General features: G+C 41.9%; 1 protein-coding gene across 1 annotated transcript in view; it reads left to right on the forward strand.

The window, feature by feature from the left end:
* The window catches only part of PPARGC1A (PPARG coactivator 1 alpha), a 651,434-nt gene that overhangs the window by 185,398 nt on the left and 444,452 nt on the right, over positions 1-21,584 (forward strand). Inside the window, exon 2 of the mRNA XM_053577580.1 lies at positions 1,691-1,755. Within this exon, the coding sequence (XP_053433555.1) occupies positions 1,738-1,755 (18 nt within the window). The 5' untranslated portion in view covers positions 1,691-1,737. The remainder of the gene's footprint in view (positions 1-1,690; positions 1,756-21,584) is intronic.

Raw genomic sequence — 21,584 nt, forward strand, 5'->3', positions numbered from 1 at the left:
GAGGCTGCCAGGAAGTATGATCATGCTTCTGTGCTCCAGCCTCTATGACACAGGGAGACTGTCTCAAAACAAAAACAGCACAACAAAACAAACCCTAACAACACCAGCCAGTATTCATGGATTGCCTCCACTCGAGAATTTAGCAATGAATGAAAAAATTCTCTGTATAACCCATTGCTCCTAGATAATCAACCTGTACAGCCATGTTGCTGTGCTGTAGGCAATTAAACACCACGGTAAGTATTCGTGTATGGAAACATAAAAAACATAAATATGGTTTTGTATTATAATCTTATGGGACCACTGTCGTATTTGTGGCTTGTCATTGAACGGAAATGTGATGTGGCAAGTGACTATATTTTAGGTAGGTGGCCAGAGAGAGCTTAGTGAGCAGGTATTTGAGCAGAGATCTGATGAAAGGGGGGAGTAAGGCATGGAAGGGCAAAGTTCCCGTGATGGGAATGTGCTTGGGTTCTCAAGGACAAGGTCAGAGTGGTTGCAGACCTGAGTCAGGAGAAGACAGTGGGAGGCCGTGCCCCTAAAATCATAGGCTTTCGGGAGACTCTGGGGCTTATAATTTTAAGGAGACTTTTAGCATTTCTATAATCCCAAATAGGTTGGCTCCTAAACAGAACCCAAACTCATCTTTTTTTGACAGTATTTTCTGAAGGTGCCTGTGACTTACTAGGAATGTCCATAAACTATCAGATCTTTCTGGAGAGTTTTTGATTAGAGCGACTGTCCCAGTAATGAAATTATTGAACCATAAGATTGTAAGTTTCTTGCTGGTAAGAACAGGGTCATACATATTTTTGTGTCCCCCAAAAAACCACACATGGTGCTAAACGTAAACACATAGTAAGAAGGCAAGAAATATTGATTACTTTTTTCAAGGCATGAATAAATGGCCTAACAGTGGTAGAAAGGATGGAGTGTCCTAGAAAGGGTTGTTAAAAATACCCCCTTCTAAAAACGTTGTTAGCAAAATTACTTCTGAAATATTCTGACTTTCCTATTTTTAAAAGCCAAGTCCATATGCTGATATGTGAACATAGGCATATAACAAACTGAACAGTAGTAACATTATTTTCAGGCCAAATTTTAGTTGGATGGCTGCGTTTTGTCAATCCAATTTTTTCTTCATGTTTTAAACTGGATATGGGAAATGTTTCCAACCTTTTCTCTGATATTAAAGGAATATTTGCATCTGCACTCAGAAGAAGCAGCCACATTCCTGTCTTACTTTAAATCAGTGTTTTTCAACCTTTTCTATCTCATGACATACCTGGACCTGTAGAATTAAACTCCCGTGGCACACTTAAGTTAGATAGATCAAAAAAAAAAAGTAAGAAAAAGAGTATGCTTACTGTGTTTTGAATTTCTTCCAAAATAATTTAATTAATGGTCTTTAGAAATGTTTGCGGCACACCTAACATCCTCTCATGGCACAGTGGTTGAAAATCACTACCCTAAACCATGTTTAATACATTGAGACTGTGACATGGGAGATATTGGTCCCCAAGGGAAAGACGGGTGCTCAAGATGTATTGTGAAAGGGAAGACTGAGGTTGTGATTATTCTCCAATTACTGAATTCTCTTTCTAATGGACCAATGATTTATTAACTTATTGCATTTTGATATCCCCATCTGCAAAGTGGGGGTAACACAAACTTACCCTCTGCCTTTCAGGTTTTTTGCGAAAATCAGTGAACTAATATTGGTAAAATTGGAGCCCCATGGATGAAGGGTACTTTGTAAGTATAACACATTATTGTCATGTTATTTTCTGTTATTTCAAAGTGTAAATGCCAGATGTCTGCTCTTGCCATATCAGGTAATTGGTAACACCAAGTTTCACACCCAGAGATTGATAATCTGACTTCCTCTGGGGAATTTAATATTTCTGAACTTTCTAATGTTTAGTCAATACTTTGAATGTATAAATTCCACCCCTAAAAAATAAATCCAGGCAATGATTAGTAGATAATTTGGAAGAAAGTGTGTCTGCATATGATGTAAAAATGTTGTCTAAACCCTAGATATAAATACAAGGTGTCTTTATTTCTCTTTCCTCACCCCTATATCCTTTCTTTCTGAATGTGTTTAAAGTTGTGTTTTGAGTAGTGAGTTTGTGTTTCAGCGAGGTAGCTGGTTTCAGGGAGAGACCCAATGTTTCAATGAGCAATGTTCTATTAATGAAGAAAGGCGATCACTTGGTTTGCTAAGTATTGTGTTTCCAGACTTGGGCCGGGGGAGGAAGATGACCAAGATGGTGAGCTGAGCGTAGGTCACCACTCTTTACCCAGGTTATGGTGCAGTGAGTTGGAGTTGCCACATATCCACGGATGGGCAAAAATTGCAAACCACAAAGCCAAACAGCAGGCAACAGCTATGCAATCGCAAAGCAAGTGCTTTGGTTGGTTTTGTCCACTGAGTGCTGCATCTTTTTGTTTTGCTAGGCCAACTGGCTCCCTGGAACTTTTGTATAACCATAGATTGGCTGGCTATGTGCGCACTGATTATCCCAAGGTTTATATATATATATATATATATATATATATATATATTTTGTGTTAAAGGGTGGCTGCCACCCTTTCAAAACTCCTAACATGGAGAAGTTTAAAAAGGATTGGGACTGCTTATTGAAGCCTTTATCAGTGAGTAACCCTGGGATTAAGGAGCCGTAGGGTGTATGTCTGGAAGGGCCCTTACATATGTCAGCTAGTCATACACGTTGGCCATTTTTAGGGGTTCCATCTGACTGGTGCCTGAGAATCTCCACAGGCAGAAACCTTTTAAGTCAACTCTTTGCCAATTAGAGCAGTTCTGTCTCTAGTTAAACCCTCTATGTCTCTCCACCTTTGGTCCTTGTTTATTATTCAGACCTACGAACGAATGAGTCCTGCTCCTCCTAAGTGACAAATATTTGGTGACGCCTATTGGGTCCCTCTATAGTGATCTCTTCGTCAGGTTGAGTCCCCTCAACAATGAGAGCTTGTTTACATAATTCCCAAACTCTTCACCTCTCTGGAAAGGTTTTCATTTGTCTGTATCTTTCTTAATAAGCAGCACTGATAATCTACCCTCTCCAGGCCCCATTCTGCATCTCAGAGTCGAGATCTAATCAAAGGCATGGAAGAAAAAGACCTTGGAAGAAGTCATCTGGAATCACGTGCGCGCATGGACTGGTTTGAGTAACAAGATGGCGCAAAGCCCACAGTCCTCTGTGAGGTGCTGATGATTGACAGGAAGAGAGTTGTTTAGGTTAATAATACGATCTACTTGGCTCCTGTAGACACAGCAGCAGCCTACTAATTCGTTAGAAGTGAATTAAGGTTGTTTACAGATGTTTTAAAGTAACTGTCAGAGTGAAAAAAAAAAAAGTTCAGACTAAATGAGACCACTCACCTACTTCGGAGTTGCTGTTTATTTTAAGCTGAGTGCATAAATAATATATTGAGATACGAGGGGTGATTTCAAGCATTAGAACACGAAGCCTCCTGTTTACTAACTGTCATTGGGCTGAAGAGAATTTAAACAGTTCTGAAGCTTTTTGTCTGTGAATGCAAGGCATGAAATTAACTTTCATTTCATAGTTAGCAGGAATCATGATTATGGCAGCCTTGTTGACTTGTCTCCTGCAGATCTGGGTCTTCTCTGTTAATGCAAGACAAGTTTTGGCAACGGTGTTGCTTTCTGCGTCTCCTTTGACACAAGACCTCCTCCCTCCCCCACAAAGTAAGCAGGGAAACTAGCTCGACCCCTGAGTCAGCTTATTCTGGATCTAAAGAGGAACAATGGAAATAGACTGGCTTAGGTTCCAGGGGTTCAAATCCTGACTGCTGGTAGCTCGCTCTCTGAGTCTCACTTTCTTTCTTTTTTTTTTTTGGGTTTTTGGCCAGGGCTAGGTTTGAACCTGCCACCTCTGACATATGGGACCGGCGCCCTACTCCTTGAGCCACAGGCGCTGCCCTAGTCTCACTTTCTTTATCTGTAAAATGGGAATAACAGCATCTTCTTCCACTAATTCACAGGAAGGCAGTGAGATTCCCTTGAGCTGATTGTTGGTAAACGACTTTTAAATGCTATCAGGTGTGCTATGTGAACAGGACAAGATAATAACATGTAATGTGATGAAGCCTGTATTCTCAAAGATTTACATGTAGGAACTCATTTCATCACTCAACAACCTTGTGGGAGAGGTACTATTATTGTTATTCCAATTTTATGCCTTTAAAACCGAAGCTCAGGGAAGCTAAGCAAGTTGCTGTATCATCTCATAGCTCAAAGATTGCAAAACTGAGATTCAAACCCCAGGCAATTGGGTTTCCAGGGTCTGCGCTTTTAACTATTTACTTATTTGGGAGAACGGGTTAAATTTTTCCCGTTTATGACGGTGCCTCTGAGTCACGCACAAGACAACGAAACATCATTTCTAAAAGCCTGCACCAAATTTAGGTTAAGAAAATGCGGGTCTGGCTTCTCCATCAGCAACCAGGGGCCTGTATGGATTAATTATGTTTTATGTGTAAAAAGCCTGCTGATTCTTAGATGAAAATACCCGAGTGAAAAGACCTATTACTCATAATGCTCTCAGACACAAGAAACTTGATTCACTTTTTGTCCCCTTCAACTTGAAAGTGTGATAGCCTATTTGCGGAGTATAGGGAGAGTGTTAGAGAATGAATAGAAAATGTATGGAAGGTTTAATTTTGCATGATTACGTATTGTTATGTGCTGAAGTAACTGAGGCAAATAGAAATGCATCACGGGATTGCAGCATACCTGTTTCCGATGTTTGGATGGAGGCTTCTGGCTCTTACGGTCTGATATAGGAACACTTGGGGCTAAATCCTTATTAAGCAAATGAACAAAAATGTATTTGTGTTTGCATCATTGAAAATACATCATTTGTACAAGTGCTTTTTCAATGTCTATCGACACTATATTTATTTGAATTTCAAAAGAACAAAGAGCCTAAACTGATTAAAGGAAACAAAAATGATGTGAATTTGCAGACCTGTCCCCCTGAAAGATGCTCAGTCTGCACTGCGGTGACACTTCAAAGTTGGAGTGGCGGGAGTAGGTGGGGGGTTCTGCCTTGCTTTGGATTTCTGAATGAAGCAGTCCAAGAATAGGATCATTTCCATAATCCCGGGAAAATGGACAGATTTATGAGAAGTAATCAGTGGAGGGAAAGAATAAATTCTGCACTTCCAAACTGTAAAAATCTCAGCAATTGCTGCTGTGCTCTAGCACTTGTTAATACAATAAGGTAATGGCATAATTAAATACACTATGGAATTTCAATAATTGGAAACTTTGTTTTCTCATCACAATATGCAACTTGCTGATGTTGAATAGCGTCTGCAGTGTTTTCCAGAGGCCAGGCTCATCCTTTTGCACCAGGCCCTCTGCGGCAAACTGCAGCTCCTGGCGCGGTTCTGAGACACTGCCCTTTCAGGTTATTTTTAGTTGGTTGTATTTAGACAAGGTGAAATTAAGCAGGAAGGCTCTCAAAGTCTGAAATGCCTGAGCAGGCCTTGAGAGTTGAGGATTGTTTTGCTGAAAGTGTCCCCATGCTATCCAGGGCTTTCTTTGTAGAAAACGGTCAAGAGCAAGGTGTAGATGAGAGCTGTTTGGAGCCAGGCAGCCCCTCTCTGGGTAGAAATTGTGAGGGGGCTTCACAGAAGCTCTGGGCACTCAGGCTCCAGAGCTGGGCTTCTTGGGCTCAAACCTGGTTTGGCCTCTTTCCCTCTGTGTGACTGGAGAAAGTACTTGAACTCTCATATATTTGCTCAGCTATAAAATGAGGATCTTGGCAGCTTCATTTTAGTGTTGGTGCAAGGCTTAGTTAAGCTCATATGTGGAAAGAGCATAAAAATGGCGGGCAGGTTGCAAGCGTCTAGTAAATGTTAGCAAATATTATTAAGCAATATGGGGGATGCTTCATTGTCATCTGAACTGTGCCAAATGTTTTCCTTTCTTCCCTTCCCCTCCCTTCTTTTTCCTTCCCTTCTTCTCCCCTCCCTCCCCTCCCCTCCCTTCCCTTTCCTTCCCCCTTCCAGTCTCCTTTTCCTTTTCTTTTCTTTTTGACACAGAGTCTCACTCTGTTGCCCTGGGTAGAGTGTCACAGCATCATCATAGCTCAGTCCCTTGGGCTCAAGCGATCCTCTTGCCTCAGCCTCCTGAGTAGCTGGGACTACAGGCACCTGCCATGATGCCAGGCTAGTTTTTCTATTTTTAATGGTGACAGGGTCTTGCTCTTGCTCAGGCTAGTCTCAAACTCCTGAACTCAAGCAATCCACCTGCTTCGGGCTCCTGAAGTGTTAGGATTACAGGGGTGAGCCACCACGCCCCTCCCGACGAAGTATGGCAAATCTTTGAGTAAGAACAAATTAGTAGAACTTTCACGTATTCAAGAAGCATTTATTGAATACTTTATGTACCACCATCCCAAGTGTCAAAGAAACAGAGATGAATAATGCTCATTTCCTGCCCTGGAATAGTTCGACTGAATTGGGAAAATAGACGCGTAAATTGATGATGATTTGTGCTCACGATGACCATGATAAAAGTATGATTAAAACACTGTCTGGCAAATAGTAAGATATTTTAGCAGGAGCTGGTCTGTCCTCAGTATCCCCAGCATCCAGCGCATCTGTGAAGACACACAGGGTGGTCACTTAGCATACAGTGAACTCCACAGATGCTCAGAGAATAAGTGAGGGCATGAACGTGTGGATAACATTGGCTTTAAGCTTCTGCTCTTTAGGAGTCTAAAGAGTTTACTACAGCCAGTTTGAGAACACAAACACATTTGTGAGTGTTGGTCTGGCTCCAAGCAAGTGAGGTGCGTAAGGGGCTGAATTTAAAGAGGCTCTAGCTCTGGGGATCATAAAAGCACCTGCTTAAATTTTATGCCTTCAATGCTATACTTTCCTCGCCCAGTTCTGGGCCCTACTGAATGCATTAATCTTGCATGTCTGGCTAAGCTTTACCTGTACTAGAACTTCCCCCCCACCAAGTTTTATTTTGAAGAATTTCAAAGCTGCAGAAAAGTTGAAAGCATAGTAAAAGGAACACTCTGCATACCTCTTAATTATGTTTGCCAATTTTGCCACGTGTAGTGGACCTCTCCGTGTACGGGATTTTGAACCTTGTCCTAATTCACTATGGAAATCATACTGCAACTCCACCCCTTTGCCTCTAGCGCATATAATGCTAATTTTACTTCCTAAATTCTCTTTCTCAAAATTATAAATTTTGGAAGAAAAAGCTTAAAAAATAACATTACAGGAACTTTGCTCCCATGTATATTATTTATATATTTATATTACCGTATATAGTATTTATATGTAAATAAAATAACTTTTGCTTCTATATAAATATGTATGTACATAATTATATGTTTAAGTTTAAAAACTGCTGCTTGAACCTTATTTTTAGACTAGTAATATGTGTTCAGAATATGGTCAGTATAAGATGCCTACAATTTTAAAAGTTAGACAGCTTTCTGGATGCTCTGCTTTCGTAAAATTTGTGAAAAGACAAATTCCCCTGACCATTATTTTTCTGAGAGCCTTTCATTTTATTTATTTATTTGTAGTCCTGGGTTGAGTGCTATGGTGTCATCATAGCTCACAGCGACCTCAGACTCTTGGGCTTGAGTAATCCTCTTGTTGCAGCCTCCTGAGTAGCTGAGACTGTAGGAGCCCACCACAACGCCAGCTAATTTTTGTATTTTTAATAGAGACTGGGGTCTTGCTCTTACTCATGCTGGTCTCGAACTCCTGAGCTCAAGCGATCCACTGGCCTCGGCCTTCCAGAGAGCTGGGATTACAAGTGTGAGCCACTGTGCCCAGCTCGGAGAGCCTTTCCAGAGATGTAGATGGTGGTCCAATTGCTAATACACCGAGATCATCATTTTTCATCTTAAGGCTATTCAGTATAAGGCATGACTTTGCAAATATAATATACAGACTATATTATAAATTTGGTGGCATGCTCTCAAATAGAAAAGCACACTTGATTTTGAACTATACTGACAAATTTACACCAGAAAAACCCTTTTCAGATAATCTTAGTGTTTATTACAAAGTAAAGTATCTGTCACTACGAAAGTCTGACAAGATGTTCCAGAAGGTTGTCAATGGTATTGGACAAACTCTTGACAGAAGCCTGGGGAATCTGGGGAGGGTCCCGAGAGCCACCAGAGATGGTGATGGGGGTAGGGAGTGTGGCAAGTGCTGGACATGCAGGCCACTCACTCCTGTTCCATTAGGATAGCTCTGATATTATGTGCTTTATAGTGGGTATCTAAGAATCAGTATTCAAGAAAGGATCTAAAGTTAAAAGGAAATAGTTGGAAACCATAGCGTAAGTATACAGAAGAAGAAATAGGAAAAACCTATCCACCTAGCTGGGTTGGCAGCAAGCAGCGAAAGCTAGCAAGTTGAAGGATTGGAGAGGTTCTTTCAAAGCAGATACGAGAACTAAAAATCTGGGAGTGGTCAGCACTGCTCATATGTACCCTGAGGCGGTGAGTCCCGATCCTTAACCCAGAGATGCTGATTCTGCAGATCTGGGGGGAGCTCAGGAGCCTGATTTTGTGACAGTCACCCCATACCAGAAAGAAAAAAAAATATTGCCCTAAAGTCCCATTTATATCACAGAACATCACAGTCTTTGTTGTTGATAAAGATGAACAGAGTTGTAAAGAAAATGTGAAATTCTGTTCAGTATAATGTGAAGCTTTTTCAAATTCAGAAAAATATTAAAATGATTTTCTTCCAGCATGCTTAAAACAGAAAGACGTATCTTGAGTAATAGGAAGAAAAGACAGGCCAATGAGTAATTAATTATATTACAATGTGGCATGTACTAAGTCCAGTGGGAGACGGGCATACAATGGGAGAGGAAAGACAGTCACATCCAGCTGAAGACTGCTGGGCTCGTAGAGGTGGGAATTTCAGGGTGGTGCCTCGTGGTTTAACGGGATATATGCAGGCTATAGGGGCAGATGGTCTTGGGTTTGAATTCTGACTCTCCTGGTTACTAGTTGTAGGGCCTTAGGAAAATTACCTCATCTCTCTTAAACAGAATCTTTTTCATAGGATCAGACTAAAGCTTAAATTAGATAATACAGTTGAAGCTCTATAGTTGACCACCTCCCTACACTGACCACCTCCTTAAGTTGACCTAGTTTTCATAGACCAGATATGCACCCCATGAGCATATCAGTACAATGGGCCTAGTTCCTTAAGTTGACCACCTTCATAAGTTGGCCAGTTTCTTACAGTCCTTTGAATGGTCAACTTACTGAGCTTCTACTATATGTGGACAGTTCTGAGCCCAGGGACTGTAAAGTAACAGGTGCTCAACAAGTGACTGTAATTACTATCATCTTTATTTAAGGTGGACAGAAAAGTGCAGAGGAATGAGTGTGTCTTTTTTTGGTTTGGGTGGGGTCAGAGGGAGGGAGCAGAAGAGTATCCCAGAGAAGAGAAATAGCAGGTTAAGAAAAACTTAAGGGGGCAGCACATGTTGCTGTGCACAGTTCAGTGTTTCAAAAAGTGTTGCCCATATAGAAGGTTCTAGATGGTGCAAACGTTTGATGGATGTTAGCTGGTGTAATCCTTATAGTGACTCTGTGAAGCAGGTATTATTTATTTAACAGACCATGATGCTGGGGCACAGAGAGGTTAAGTAACTTGCCCAGGATCACACAGCTAAAGAGTCAGTATTTGAACACATTCAGCATCCGTACTCTTAAGCACTGTGCTATGCTGTTTTAACAGTAATGACTTATGCTAATGTATATTAGGAAAATATACCTAGCACAGAAATGTCATAGCTTTACTGATGTTGTAGCCTGGAACGATAGTAAAGTTTTACAAAGCAACTTGATTTAAATGAATCAAATAAAATAAATAACAGTAGACAGGCTATCAAAAGTGGCAAAAATCTCGTAAATGGTTTGCAGATGTCTTTGGCCTGGGAAATTCTGGGGCAGTGGAAGACAGTGCCAAGGATTAATTGGGGCTACTATGAGGACTGTTGCTTTCAAATGATTGTCAGGTGACACAACAGCAGATCCTTAAAATTCTGAAGGAGAAGCAGCATTGCAGGGCGGAAGGCTCAGGGAAGGACAGACTTCGTGTCTTGCTGAGTTCACTCCCGTTTCCTCCTTCTGTCTCGAAGGTCCAACAGTCTCTCCTCGGCCCTGCTGACCGTTGTATGTCCAGGCTGAGATCTGGTTTACTCTGGAATTTTTTCGTTTCTCTTCCTCCCCTTCTCCTCTTCCCTTTCCTTCCTCTTCCTTCTTTCCTCTTCTTTACCTCTCCACTCCCTCCTTCTTTTTATTGTGCATGAGAACAGATTTCAAAGAGGCCGTGCCCCCCAAATGCCAATGCCTAAAGCAATGCAAGAGGAAAGAGAGTTTAATAGTCTGCATGGCATTTTAATTTAAATTTACTCTCAGCTTTCTAGGACAGTGCTTGTGTCTGCTCCTGGATCTCCCCTTCCAATATGGTCGGAAGACTCTAAAGCCCATGCAATCCTAAACCAATCCACGCTCTTCTATGTACACATTTATTTTGCCAACAGCCTGTTCGAGGCTAATATTAAAATAGCCTTGCATTCTCTGAGCAAACGAACACAGGTGTTAGTCCATAAATTGCAGTGTAACCAGCCACTCCAGGCAAAGAATGGTGGGATGATCCCATAGTCCTCCAAACCTGGGTGTGGTGCCCCTGCTCAGAGGACTCCAGATCTGCAGCCTTCTGCCCAAGTGACACTGGCTTCTCAAATCCAGAGACCAACAGTCTGCCATTTTTTCTGTCTTATCCCAGGGAAAAGCATCATGATCTGTTCTTTTTACCTCTCTATTTAGTGCTGTCCTTGACTGTGGAGTACATTTTAATAAATGAACTCCTGCCCATTGGTTAATGAGTGATATGAATAATTCAGCATTTCTTGATTCTGATTATGTTTCAACAAATATTTATTGATTACATGCTATGTGCTAGGCCAGGTGTCCTCAAACTTTTTAAACAGGAGGCCAGTTCACTGTCCCTCAAACCGTTAGAGGGCCGGACTATAGTTTAAAAAAAAAACAAAACCAACACTATGGACAAATTCCTATGCACACTGCACATATCGTAGTTTGAAGTAAAAAAACAAAATGGGAACAAATACAATCACACTGCCTCATGTGGCCTGCGGGCTGCAGTTTGAGGACCTCTGTGCTAGGCACTGTGCTAGGGGCTTTCATACTATTATAATAATATTTGATCTCACAACAGCCCTTTTCACCTGTTGACAAGGGGTAAGCAAGGCTCCAGGAGGTGACATGATTTGGTCAAAATCACACACTCTTGACTCTGCACCATTCAAGTCCAGGTGTCCCAACATTCAGGTTCAGTGCTCTGATTTCTTCATGTTACTTTTTCCTATCTTGCAAACTGTGTGTCTCCTTCTGCTATGAAACCAGGGCTTCCTCACAGCCAATTCCCTAGGATCTCACTGACCAACCAGTGAGCAGGAGAGTTCCTCTCTCTCCCACTGCAAATAGAGAACTCTGTCTTCATGGCATGAGACCCTGAATGTCATCAAACGCCACTGCCTGTCGTGAGTCCAGGAATAGAGCTGCTTTAGGAGGCAGTCCAGGGGCTGCCTAGGGGAGAATCGTGGATGAGGTCTGGGTATGTGTCCTGCAGGCTGCCTCGCAGATTAAAATAGTTGTCACAGTGACTGGAACACTGAATTGGTTAAACCTTCTGGTTTTAGATTGTTTTTTGCAGAGTGAGTAACTCTATGATTTTTTTACTTGTCACAGGCTAGAAAGAAAAAAAAAAGTAAGAGTGAAACTTCATAGCTATTTTTCTTCCCTGTATGTTCCTAGTGGTTATTTATATCTGGGACATTTCCATTGGGATTGAGTTCAGGATATAGACTTGGTAGGGTGGCTTCTGCACTCGGTGGTGACATTTGACAGACTGCAGGCAAAGCAGGATGGATTTCTAATATCTTGATGGATGGATTTGGGGTGAAATGTTGGGATTGGACTGTATTAAAAAAAATGGATTTATTGATCCAAATCTAAAAGTGGCCCGTTGCCTGCCAATGGGAGATCCGTATCAATAACGTTTGATAAATTAGGGCTCCCAACCTTTTTCTGGGTTTGCTTTATCAACTCCACTCAGCAGTAACAATAAAAACACTCCAGGTGGCATATTTGGAATGGCTTATTGCCCTCATCATGTGCGTTACTGACCTTAGGGCCCTGCTCTGCAATTATGCACATATTATCACTCCTGGAAGGGCACTGCTGCGCCTAACTTCCTCCCCGGAATTAAACGTTCTCCTGCTAAGTTGCGTATCAACATCAGCCTCACGCATTAACCTTGAAATGCTGTGCCCACGATGGAGGTAGTGTTTTCATTTTCCAGATGAAGAGATTAAGACACTGTGATGTTAAATGAGCTGCCCAAGGCCACATGGTAAATCTCTCCTACAGCTGGGTTCCAGATAGAGGTGTCATGGTTCCTGAGTGGAGGCGTGACACTTTCCTCCTCTGTCATTATAGAGCAAGAGGAGCTGAATTTGCAAAAACCTTGCTGATAATACAGTTTATTCCTAGGCTTGGCAAGGTGGCTGTCTTATCTCTTGAGTCTTTTGGAGAAGAAGATTCCTTCCTGGGTAGGAAGCAGAGGGCTCCCTTGAGTTCTGGCAGAGCATGTGCTTTGTTTGGTCTTTTGAAAGCCTAGGGTTGAGGACTTTCTTCATCCCATGGCATGTCAACCTTCATCGCGGATGGTTACCATGCTCTGCATATCTTTGTGGGGCTGGGTGAGAAAGGCAGCGATCTACGCAGCCAGCCAGATGTTAGTTGGTATAAAGGGTAGATAGGAGCAGGAGACTCAGTTCTCCCCCCTAAAGTGCTTGCATTTTAGTTGGTAGGAATGGTTGAATGTCAGTCTGTATCCCTAAATCCCTTCATTTGTGGGCCAGTAGAAATTTATGGTGGGTGAAATGGACCATGTGACTATATTCATGGGGCCACAGCCACAAATAGAATAAGAATGAATGATTGTAATGTGCTGAATCAACACACTGCATGTACTCACTCGGCCACTCTGGACAGCGACCTGGCCCTAAGTCAACATTGGCAAACTCCGAATGTGCCACGTGACACACTCAAGATAGAATTCTGAGCGTGTAGCTGGTCTCTTTGGTATAAATTATGTTGCGGCTTTCTTTTGAGAATCTTCTGGAATTTTGAATTAAGGTCAAATTAAGCTTGTCATCATAATGATGATAAGCTGGAATAGAAAACCAAAGGAATAATTATCTAGTGAAATATAGCAAAACCTTTATGAACTTGACTGTGTGGGAGCTAAGTGGAGTTTTATCACATTATCTATAGAAAACTTAAAAAAAAGGGCTGAAAATTCCTTCTAAAGTATAGCATGGAAATATCCTGGTGTGTCTATTTTCCTAAGTATATGTGATATAATGAGTATAACACAATTTTTCTTTTTGTAGAGCCTCAGGACATTATCATTCTAAAGACCAGAATTTTTTTTTTTTTTGGTAGGTTGAGAGGATGTAGAGTATTAGCCAACTAATGATCTTTAGCTCAAAATTTGTGACATTAATTCATTTCAAATATGGTGAGTTTAGGAGCACATTTTTTTTACAGTCTTACTTTCTCTCCTCTGCATCCAATACATGTGCCTCAAGACTCAAGGAAGAAAGACAATTTCACCTGAAAATATCACTGAAACTGCAGATTCTCCCAGAGATTCAGCTGTAATTGGTTTGGAGTAGCATCTAGGAATCTTCGTTTCTAAAAGCACTGCGTGCTGTCCTAGTAAGTTACCCTAAGAAGTGCCTTAGAATCTTCTTTTCTAACAAGCTGGTCTTCCGTGGTTCCCAGTGTGAGAAACAGTGTCAGAGGCACCCGAGTTGGCAGCTGTTCCCGTTCCAGGTGGAGCCAGAGAGGGTGTTTGTGTTTAGAGGACACCAGTTCTCAGAAGGTGGTTCCGTGGGTGACGTGGTGGTGGCTTTTAGTCAATGGCTAATTATTAACACAGTCTCTTACCCCAAAGTGTTAACAAACATTTATTGAAGACCTTCTCTTGGGATCCCAGAGTCAGAATAAGAAATAATTCAAGTCACAGGCAATATATTTAATACAGGAACGGTTTTATTTTTTAAATAGCTTGGAGAATTTACTTCATGCTAAAACATATTATTTGGTATTATTAGATTATAGGAAATCTATGAAAAAACCCCCAATAACACAGGAAGATTGTCATGTTATTCACCCAGCCATTTGTAGACTGTAGGAATGAGTGCTCTTCAGAATCCTTGCTTATTCTGTCAAAAACAGAGATGATCCATAGTCAGTATTTTCATTACTTTCAAAACAATAATACTAGCATGACCGAGCTTTGAAGTGTGTGTGTGTGTGTGGCTTATAGATACGTAACAAACGAGTCAGGAACTAATAATAAAGCAACAAATTAGCAACCATTTAATGAAACACAATTTATGTCAAAGTTCTGAATAGGGATATGATTACATAATTATATGTAAAAGATTTGAGGCAAAGAAGAGATTGTTTTTTTTTTCTTATTCAACTCCACGTTCCGCCATTGCTCAGCAGCTGTTTTTGGAGCTGCCAAGCTGGGTCATGATTTGGGCCAAACCCTTTCTGAGAGAATGGTCTATGTGAGCTGGCGGGTTGTCAAGCTGTGTGTGGTCCTCGTACCAGCAAATGAGTAAATCAGAGTTATACGTTGCAAATGTGCCTCAAATTAGTAGGGAATGAGGCTGGCATAATTTAAACTCCGTCTCGGCAACAGCCTTCTCTCTCAGCAGCTGAATTAAGGAGATGATGGAAAATTAAGGCACGGTGGGCCTTGGAGCTTCCACTGGCTGTGAACTCAGTGTACTGTGCTCGAAATGTCACATTCCAAGAGGTCTTGGAATTACCAGGCTCAGTGTCATATCACACTGTAGGCTCTGTTCATATGATGCAAGCCCTTGCCTGTGTGACCAGGCCTAAAATAAGACTCTTCAATGCTTTATTTATGAGCTTGGGGCCACCCAGGCCCATGATGTACGTAACCTTGGGGTACACAGTATTCAATCACTTCAATTCCCATTAACTACCTGTTTCTAAATGGGGAAAAGCATTTACCCAGCACATTGCGTTATTCATGAAGACACAGAAGCAGCCCGTGGTGCTGTACCGGGACTGATTTCCATGTAATGTGACCCAGCTGTTGAATGCTGCAGATTGTCACTTTCTAATGTTAGTTTTCTCCTTCTCTCCTTCTGTTTTCTTTCTTCTTCTTTTCCTTTCCTTTCTTTCTTCTCCATTCTTAAAAAGAGCTTTGGCCAATTCCAGACATGGTTAAGCGTGTAACTGTATATCAAGAAGTTACGAGCTCTTCCCTTTTTCAACATAGAAGGTCAGAAGTTGGCAGCAGGAGGACCTGTTTTACATAATGCTGGGAGCATGGAGTGCAGAATTTCTTAACTTCAGTGCTATTGCTATTGTAGACTCAAGACCTCTGTGTTGTTGGGGCTATCCTGTGAATGGTAGGAGATTTGCGGGGCATCCCAGGCCTCTATGTCCTAGAAGCCAGTAACACCTACTCATGTATGACAACTAACATTGTCCTCAGACATTCCCTGTCTTGCTCCTGGGAACAAGACTGCCCCTAATTGATTTCATGTGACAGCTTACTGGGTCTTTGTTAATGAAAAGTCTCACTGACTGTCTCTAAAAGTATATAGATGTGGTTATTAAAGCTGGATTTGCAGGGAGAATACCTGGGTTTGAGTCTTGACTCTACTGTTTATTGGCTGTGTGACTTTGGGCAAGACATTTAGCTTATCTCAGACTTATCTTCTTCAGCAATTAGATAGCGATAATTGTACATAACTTATAAGGTAAGTAAAAACCAGGGAACTACCACGTGCAAAGAATGTCACATAATACAGGCTCAAAAATTGATGATCTAATTATAGGACATGACAATGAAATACTATGATTGTCCCCTTCGATATAGAGAAGTAAAAGGGCAGTCCTATGGCCCCTCGCACCACGTGTTGCTTATTTCTGGTTTTGTCTGTCATCTTTCCCTTCTACTTCAATCCCTGGCCACTCTTTAATTCCAGAAATAGATTAATTATGGGCAAAGCCATAAGACTGGGAGATTGGAAAGAAAAATGGTGAGGGACATGGAAGAGAGCACTTTCCTGATAGGATTATTCCCTTCAGAACCCCCCCCCCAGGAGGTGTGGATAATTCATTTGGTTTATTGAGTGTGAATAACATAGATTATAAAAACAAAGGAACCTTCAACACGTCATTAATCTGACCCCCACTCTTCTTTAACAAATGCTAATGCCATCTTGTATCTTTTGCATTAGGAGAAAGGGAAATTGCTTTCCTTATTCAGGAATGAGGGTGACAAATGTTAAATCTATTTTCTTAGGAAACAGCTGAGAAAACAGTCAAAATGATATTCCATGTGACTAGCACAATTTTCTGCCTGGCTCGTCAAAGTCTGAGTCTCTTTTGAGCTGTATCTAAATCTAGAAATAAGGGCCAGGCTAGGGAGGAAGGAGTGGTCATCAGATAGCGAGTTAAGGCTATAATCTTTGACGTCTCTCTTTCAGCCATCACATCTATATTGTACAGAATCTCTCAAGTCTGCTATCTGCCAGCGAGGAGTAAAACTGGCAAAAAAACTTACTTTTCCTATTTGTCCCCGAACTCTCCTTTCTTGGGTGTTGCAATTTCATTCATTTCTACAGCTCTCATCTTCTTACATCCACCCACCTCGTAGTCTTCTCTAGTTGTACCGTAGAATACGTGGGTAGGAAGGGTTTGTGTGATCATCAAGACCATTCATTGGTTGAATTACTTCCAGAGCATTCCTGACGTGTTCCAGCCGTCTTCTTCCTAAAAGACTCCAGAGAGAGGGAGCTCACTATTCCCTGAGGTATGATTCTCCAATTCTGAACCACAATCGCTAATATCTGCAAGCCATTTTTCTTCAGCAAGACCCAGTGTGGGTGAATGTCTTACAAGATAGGATGGGAGGGAAAGGTGTTGCAGGTAAGAAAAGTGCAGCTATCAAGAGAGACTGGCGAGAAGACTCATAGGAATATTCTAGAACATGTGGAGTTATTCTTCATGGCCTAGAGCACAGGGACAGTGTTGGCGGTGAGTGTCAGGGCTCACCTGTGGCCAGCTGGCCAGCAGTGCTGGGCTCTGTTATGAAGAGGAGGCTTTGTGGGAACTTTGGGGGGCAGAACAAGGTCCTCTCAGTGGGAGTTTGAGAACTGTCCTTTCCCTACCATATGGGGGTGGAAGGTGCAGCTGAGGTCACACAGCAGTTAAGTTGAGCAATAACGTTTCATCAGGGCAGTGGCGGTGGGCTAGAGTTATGAAGGGGGAGAGAATCAATAGGACTTAGTGCTGGAGCTCTAGCAGGACAGAACCTGGTTATCTCCTTCCTTAGAGCTGGAGAAATGCTGGTAAAGCATTATCTTTAATCTGCAGAAAATAGGGCTCAGAGGAGAACTTTACAGTGGGGCACAGGACAGGGATAAAATACCCAAGTAGGTAGAGAAGCAACAATATTTTTTCCCATTTTATCTTCTCTTTTGGATTGTTTATACACCTTTTTTTTTTTTTTTTTGGTGAAAAGTGAAGGATTATTTATAAAATGCTATCCCTCCCCTGCCGTCTCCAAACATCTGGATGTTTGGAGTTACACAGATAAAACATCTGGATTTAGGCTTGAAGTTTTGCCTCTTCTTGCAGATGTTTGGCGTCTTGTCAACAAAGCCTGCGGGGTCTTTGTGAAGAGCCATCTCATAAAACTAGGTGGTAAACAAGGCCTGAGCCTGCAGGTGCATTTTAAGGGGGTTCTGTGAACCTCCTCCCCACCACACGCACAGAAAGATGCTATGAAATAGCCAAACTAATTATGCGTCCAAAGGGATTTTTGAGAATTTTTTCTGATTGACCAAAGGGGAGATTAAATAGTGTATTTGGGCTTTTAGGGGATTTTTTTTTTCCTTCGGATCAATATTTGCTTTGAACAGCTAAGGGTGGAGAGGTCAGTGGAAATTAACATGTCACGCCCGTGGAAGGGTCCTGCAGCTGAGTTCAAGTCTATCGCTTAACTTGGCTGGCAGACGAGAGCCAGACATGTAGAAAGCAGAGTCCATTCTTTCCTAAATAGCATTTTTTGTTGTTGTTGTTGTTACAAAATAATTTTCTAGTCTTTTGATTAGCCCCTTGTGATCTTTTGTAAACTAATAATACACAAGGGGTCTAGGCAATTATTTAAGTGTAGAAATTATGCACAACTTCAGAAAAGGGAGGGTATTACCAAATCTGGGACAGGAGAGACATGCTCAAAAGAACACGTGAGCTGTGTTAATAAATAGAAAGGGAACCGACTTGGCCATTCCTGGAACTGGGGGTGGGTTCGTTTGTTACCTGCACCCCTCAGCAGGATGGAGAGATTTTCTTGTGTCCTCAAGTATTTTTATCTTCATATGTAAGGGTGATGTGATTGTCACAGTTCATGCCACCAGTGATCCTTGAGTTCGATGAGGCTGCTGGGATGGATGGGGAATTTGTTTCCTTCCTCCTTCCCCCCATTTTCCACCCCCTATGCATCCCCCCCTTAGAAGGAGTCTTTGCTGGACAACCACTTACCCCTTCCAGGTAGAGAACTGCCTTAGGGCCTGAGGTATATGGGACTAGTTACATTCCTCTGCTGGAGCCGCCTCCGTTTGAACTACTGTCAAGGCAAAATTGCTTTATTTCCTAATTTTGATGATATTAGCAAATACATGTAATGGGAAATAAAATTAATCAGTTTGTGCTTGTGAAATTGCCTCCTGTTTACCTCAGCCTTGTAGCGATTTTTCCCACCCTCCTACAGGGGTTATTTTAATTAACAGCGTGAATTTTTGGTAGTTTAATTTATTTTATGATTGCGTAAAAATACTCCTTTGTAAGGGTTTATATATAACTAGCCAGCTAATTAGCAGTAATATTTTAACAACAGCTGGAGAAGCAGGGAGTCCCGTGAAACATGGCTTCTCCCTTCAGACCATCAGGATATTTATTGGTGCCTTTTCTTATCTGCTCTGGCTGAAGGCAACGAAGGAGGGTTCGTGTGAGCATCAGATAATTAAAAGAGAAGCAAGCGTTCAAGTTCTCCTCTCACCTGACAAGCAGAACTTCCTAAGGATTTCTGCATCGCCAAGCTTCTGATTTAAGACTCCATCTCCTTGTCTTCTGGTTCTTTTCTTGCCCAGTCTATTGTGTATATCTTGTGGGCTTTGGTCTAAGACCTACCTTTCTAGAAAATTATGACTAGTCTTCTAAAGGCATTCACTTGAACTAATAACAGTGATGGGCATTTGTACCCCACTTTCCACTTATGCAAAGCATTGTTAATGTACAGTGTGGTTCCAATTCTATTTATTTAAGTCACTTGAATTCAAGTGTAAAAATTGTGGAGATGGTTCGGGGCAGGGGCAGGAGAGAGGGTGGGAAAGATGCAGAGACACAGAGACTTGAAGAGTCAGAGAGAGAAAGAGTGAGACAGGCAGAGGGAACCCTCCCGCTGTAGCCAACACAAGCCCACCTGCCACCTTCCAATCCCTCCTCTTCTCTCTTGACCAAGCACCTCTTTTGCTGCTTTGGGTGTGCGTCTGAGGAAGTGTGTCCTCACTGGTCACCCTGAGTGAGATGCTGAAGTTCAAAGAAAAGTGGTTTGTTTTTTATACCACATGTTTTACTCCCAAAGACAAACCAGCTACTTAGGCGGGAGCTAGGCATGAATCTGCCTACCTGCTATTTCCCCCTGACGTGTGCAGATTTTAGATTCTAGCTCCTGCCTAACTTTGTGCTCCTCGTAACCCCGCAAGAATGGACTCTTTTGCCATGTTTTATATCCTTAACATCATCTTACAGATGAGGAACCAAAGGTTAGAAAAGTCAAGGGACTTGTAGAAGATCACACGGAAAGTTGGTGGCAGAGAGGTGACAGGAACTCTACCAGGCCCTTAAAGGCCAGCGGTTTGTTTTCTTAGCGCACGTGAGGGAAGCCTCTCCTTATGTTCCTAGCGCGAGCAGACCGTTCTTCCCGTTGCTTGCACAGCGCTTTACCGTGGTTATAGCACATTTCTAATTTTCTCACCATGGTGCATTTGCATGTTGGCTCCCCTTGTGGATTGCCAGCTCCTCAAGAGAGCAGATTCTTTCTGCCTCGCTAAATCATACTGGGTGGATGAAGAAAAAATAATAGAAGTTGAACCTTGAACCTGACTTCCCAGTGCAAACTTCTTTAGAGTAAGGAGTCGAAATCTCTGCTTCAGTGCTTGATAGCCAACTTACTACCCTGTTTCCCCCAAAATAAGACATCCTCCGAAAATAAGACCTACTTACAGGAAAGATAAGATGTCCCCTGAAAATAAGACCTAGCGCATCTTTGGGAGCACACCTTAAAATAAGACACTGTCTTATTTTTGGGGAAACAGGGTATGCTGAGAGTTGGGTCTGAAAAAATACTATTGTAGCTGGTGTCTGAGACACAGTAGTGGCTCAGATGTTAACCATCATTATTTCCCCAACTTCAGTAATGTGTCTCCTAGGAAATATGACGTAAGAACTTCCATAGAGTGTTTAAATCAGTAAAATATGGGCAACCAGTAATCACATACGTTTGCTGTGTACATGTACCTGTGTACACATGCGTGTGTGTCCACATATGCATACACCGAACCTTAGATTGATAGGGTTCACTCGGATCTTCTGGAGAGGTAAAATGCCCAGTGGAGGGCTAGCTAAAATGTTCCTAAGAAACGGAAGCCTTCCTGTACATTTGATCACTCCAGTAACCACTGTAATAACTTTTATTTGTAGAACATTTTCTATTTCACAAAATGAGCATACAAAGCAGTTGAGGTCAGGGGCTTGAATTCCTCGGCACTGCACACCCAGGACTTGGGCACCATGTGTCAATTCCTGATGCAGAGGAGGCTGGAGGAGCTTATTTCGCTTTCAGCAAAACCTTGTGAGCACACACTGTTATCATCTCTGTTTAGCTTATAAGATACTGTGAGAGGTTAGTGATCCTGGTAAAAAGTCCTAAGCTAATCAACGGCAGAGCCAGGAGTCAAATGCACCAATGTCTAAGCTTTATTTTATTCGTTATAAAATAGCATCAACAATGTATTTACACATGTGCATGGGTGATAACTAGGTATAAAGGCAGCTCACGGTAGCATTGAGAGGATGATACTCCATGAAGTGGTCAGAGGGGAGGCTCTGTAATTAGACAGACATGGGCTCCAATCTTATCTCTGCCACTTACTACCTGTGTGGCCTTTGTCAAGTTCCCTGACCTCTCTGTGCGTTGGTTTCCTCATGTGTTAAGTGGAAATAATGTTAGCACCTCCCTTATGATGTTGTGTTGAATGGAAGATGATGCCCTTGGCTGAGTGCTGAGCACCTTTGAATGGAAGA

This window comes from Nycticebus coucang, chromosome 23 (assembly GCF_027406575.1).
Source record: "Nycticebus coucang isolate mNycCou1 chromosome 23, mNycCou1.pri, whole genome shotgun sequence".
Taxonomy (NCBI): Eukaryota; Metazoa; Chordata; class Mammalia; order Primates; family Lorisidae; genus Nycticebus; species Nycticebus coucang.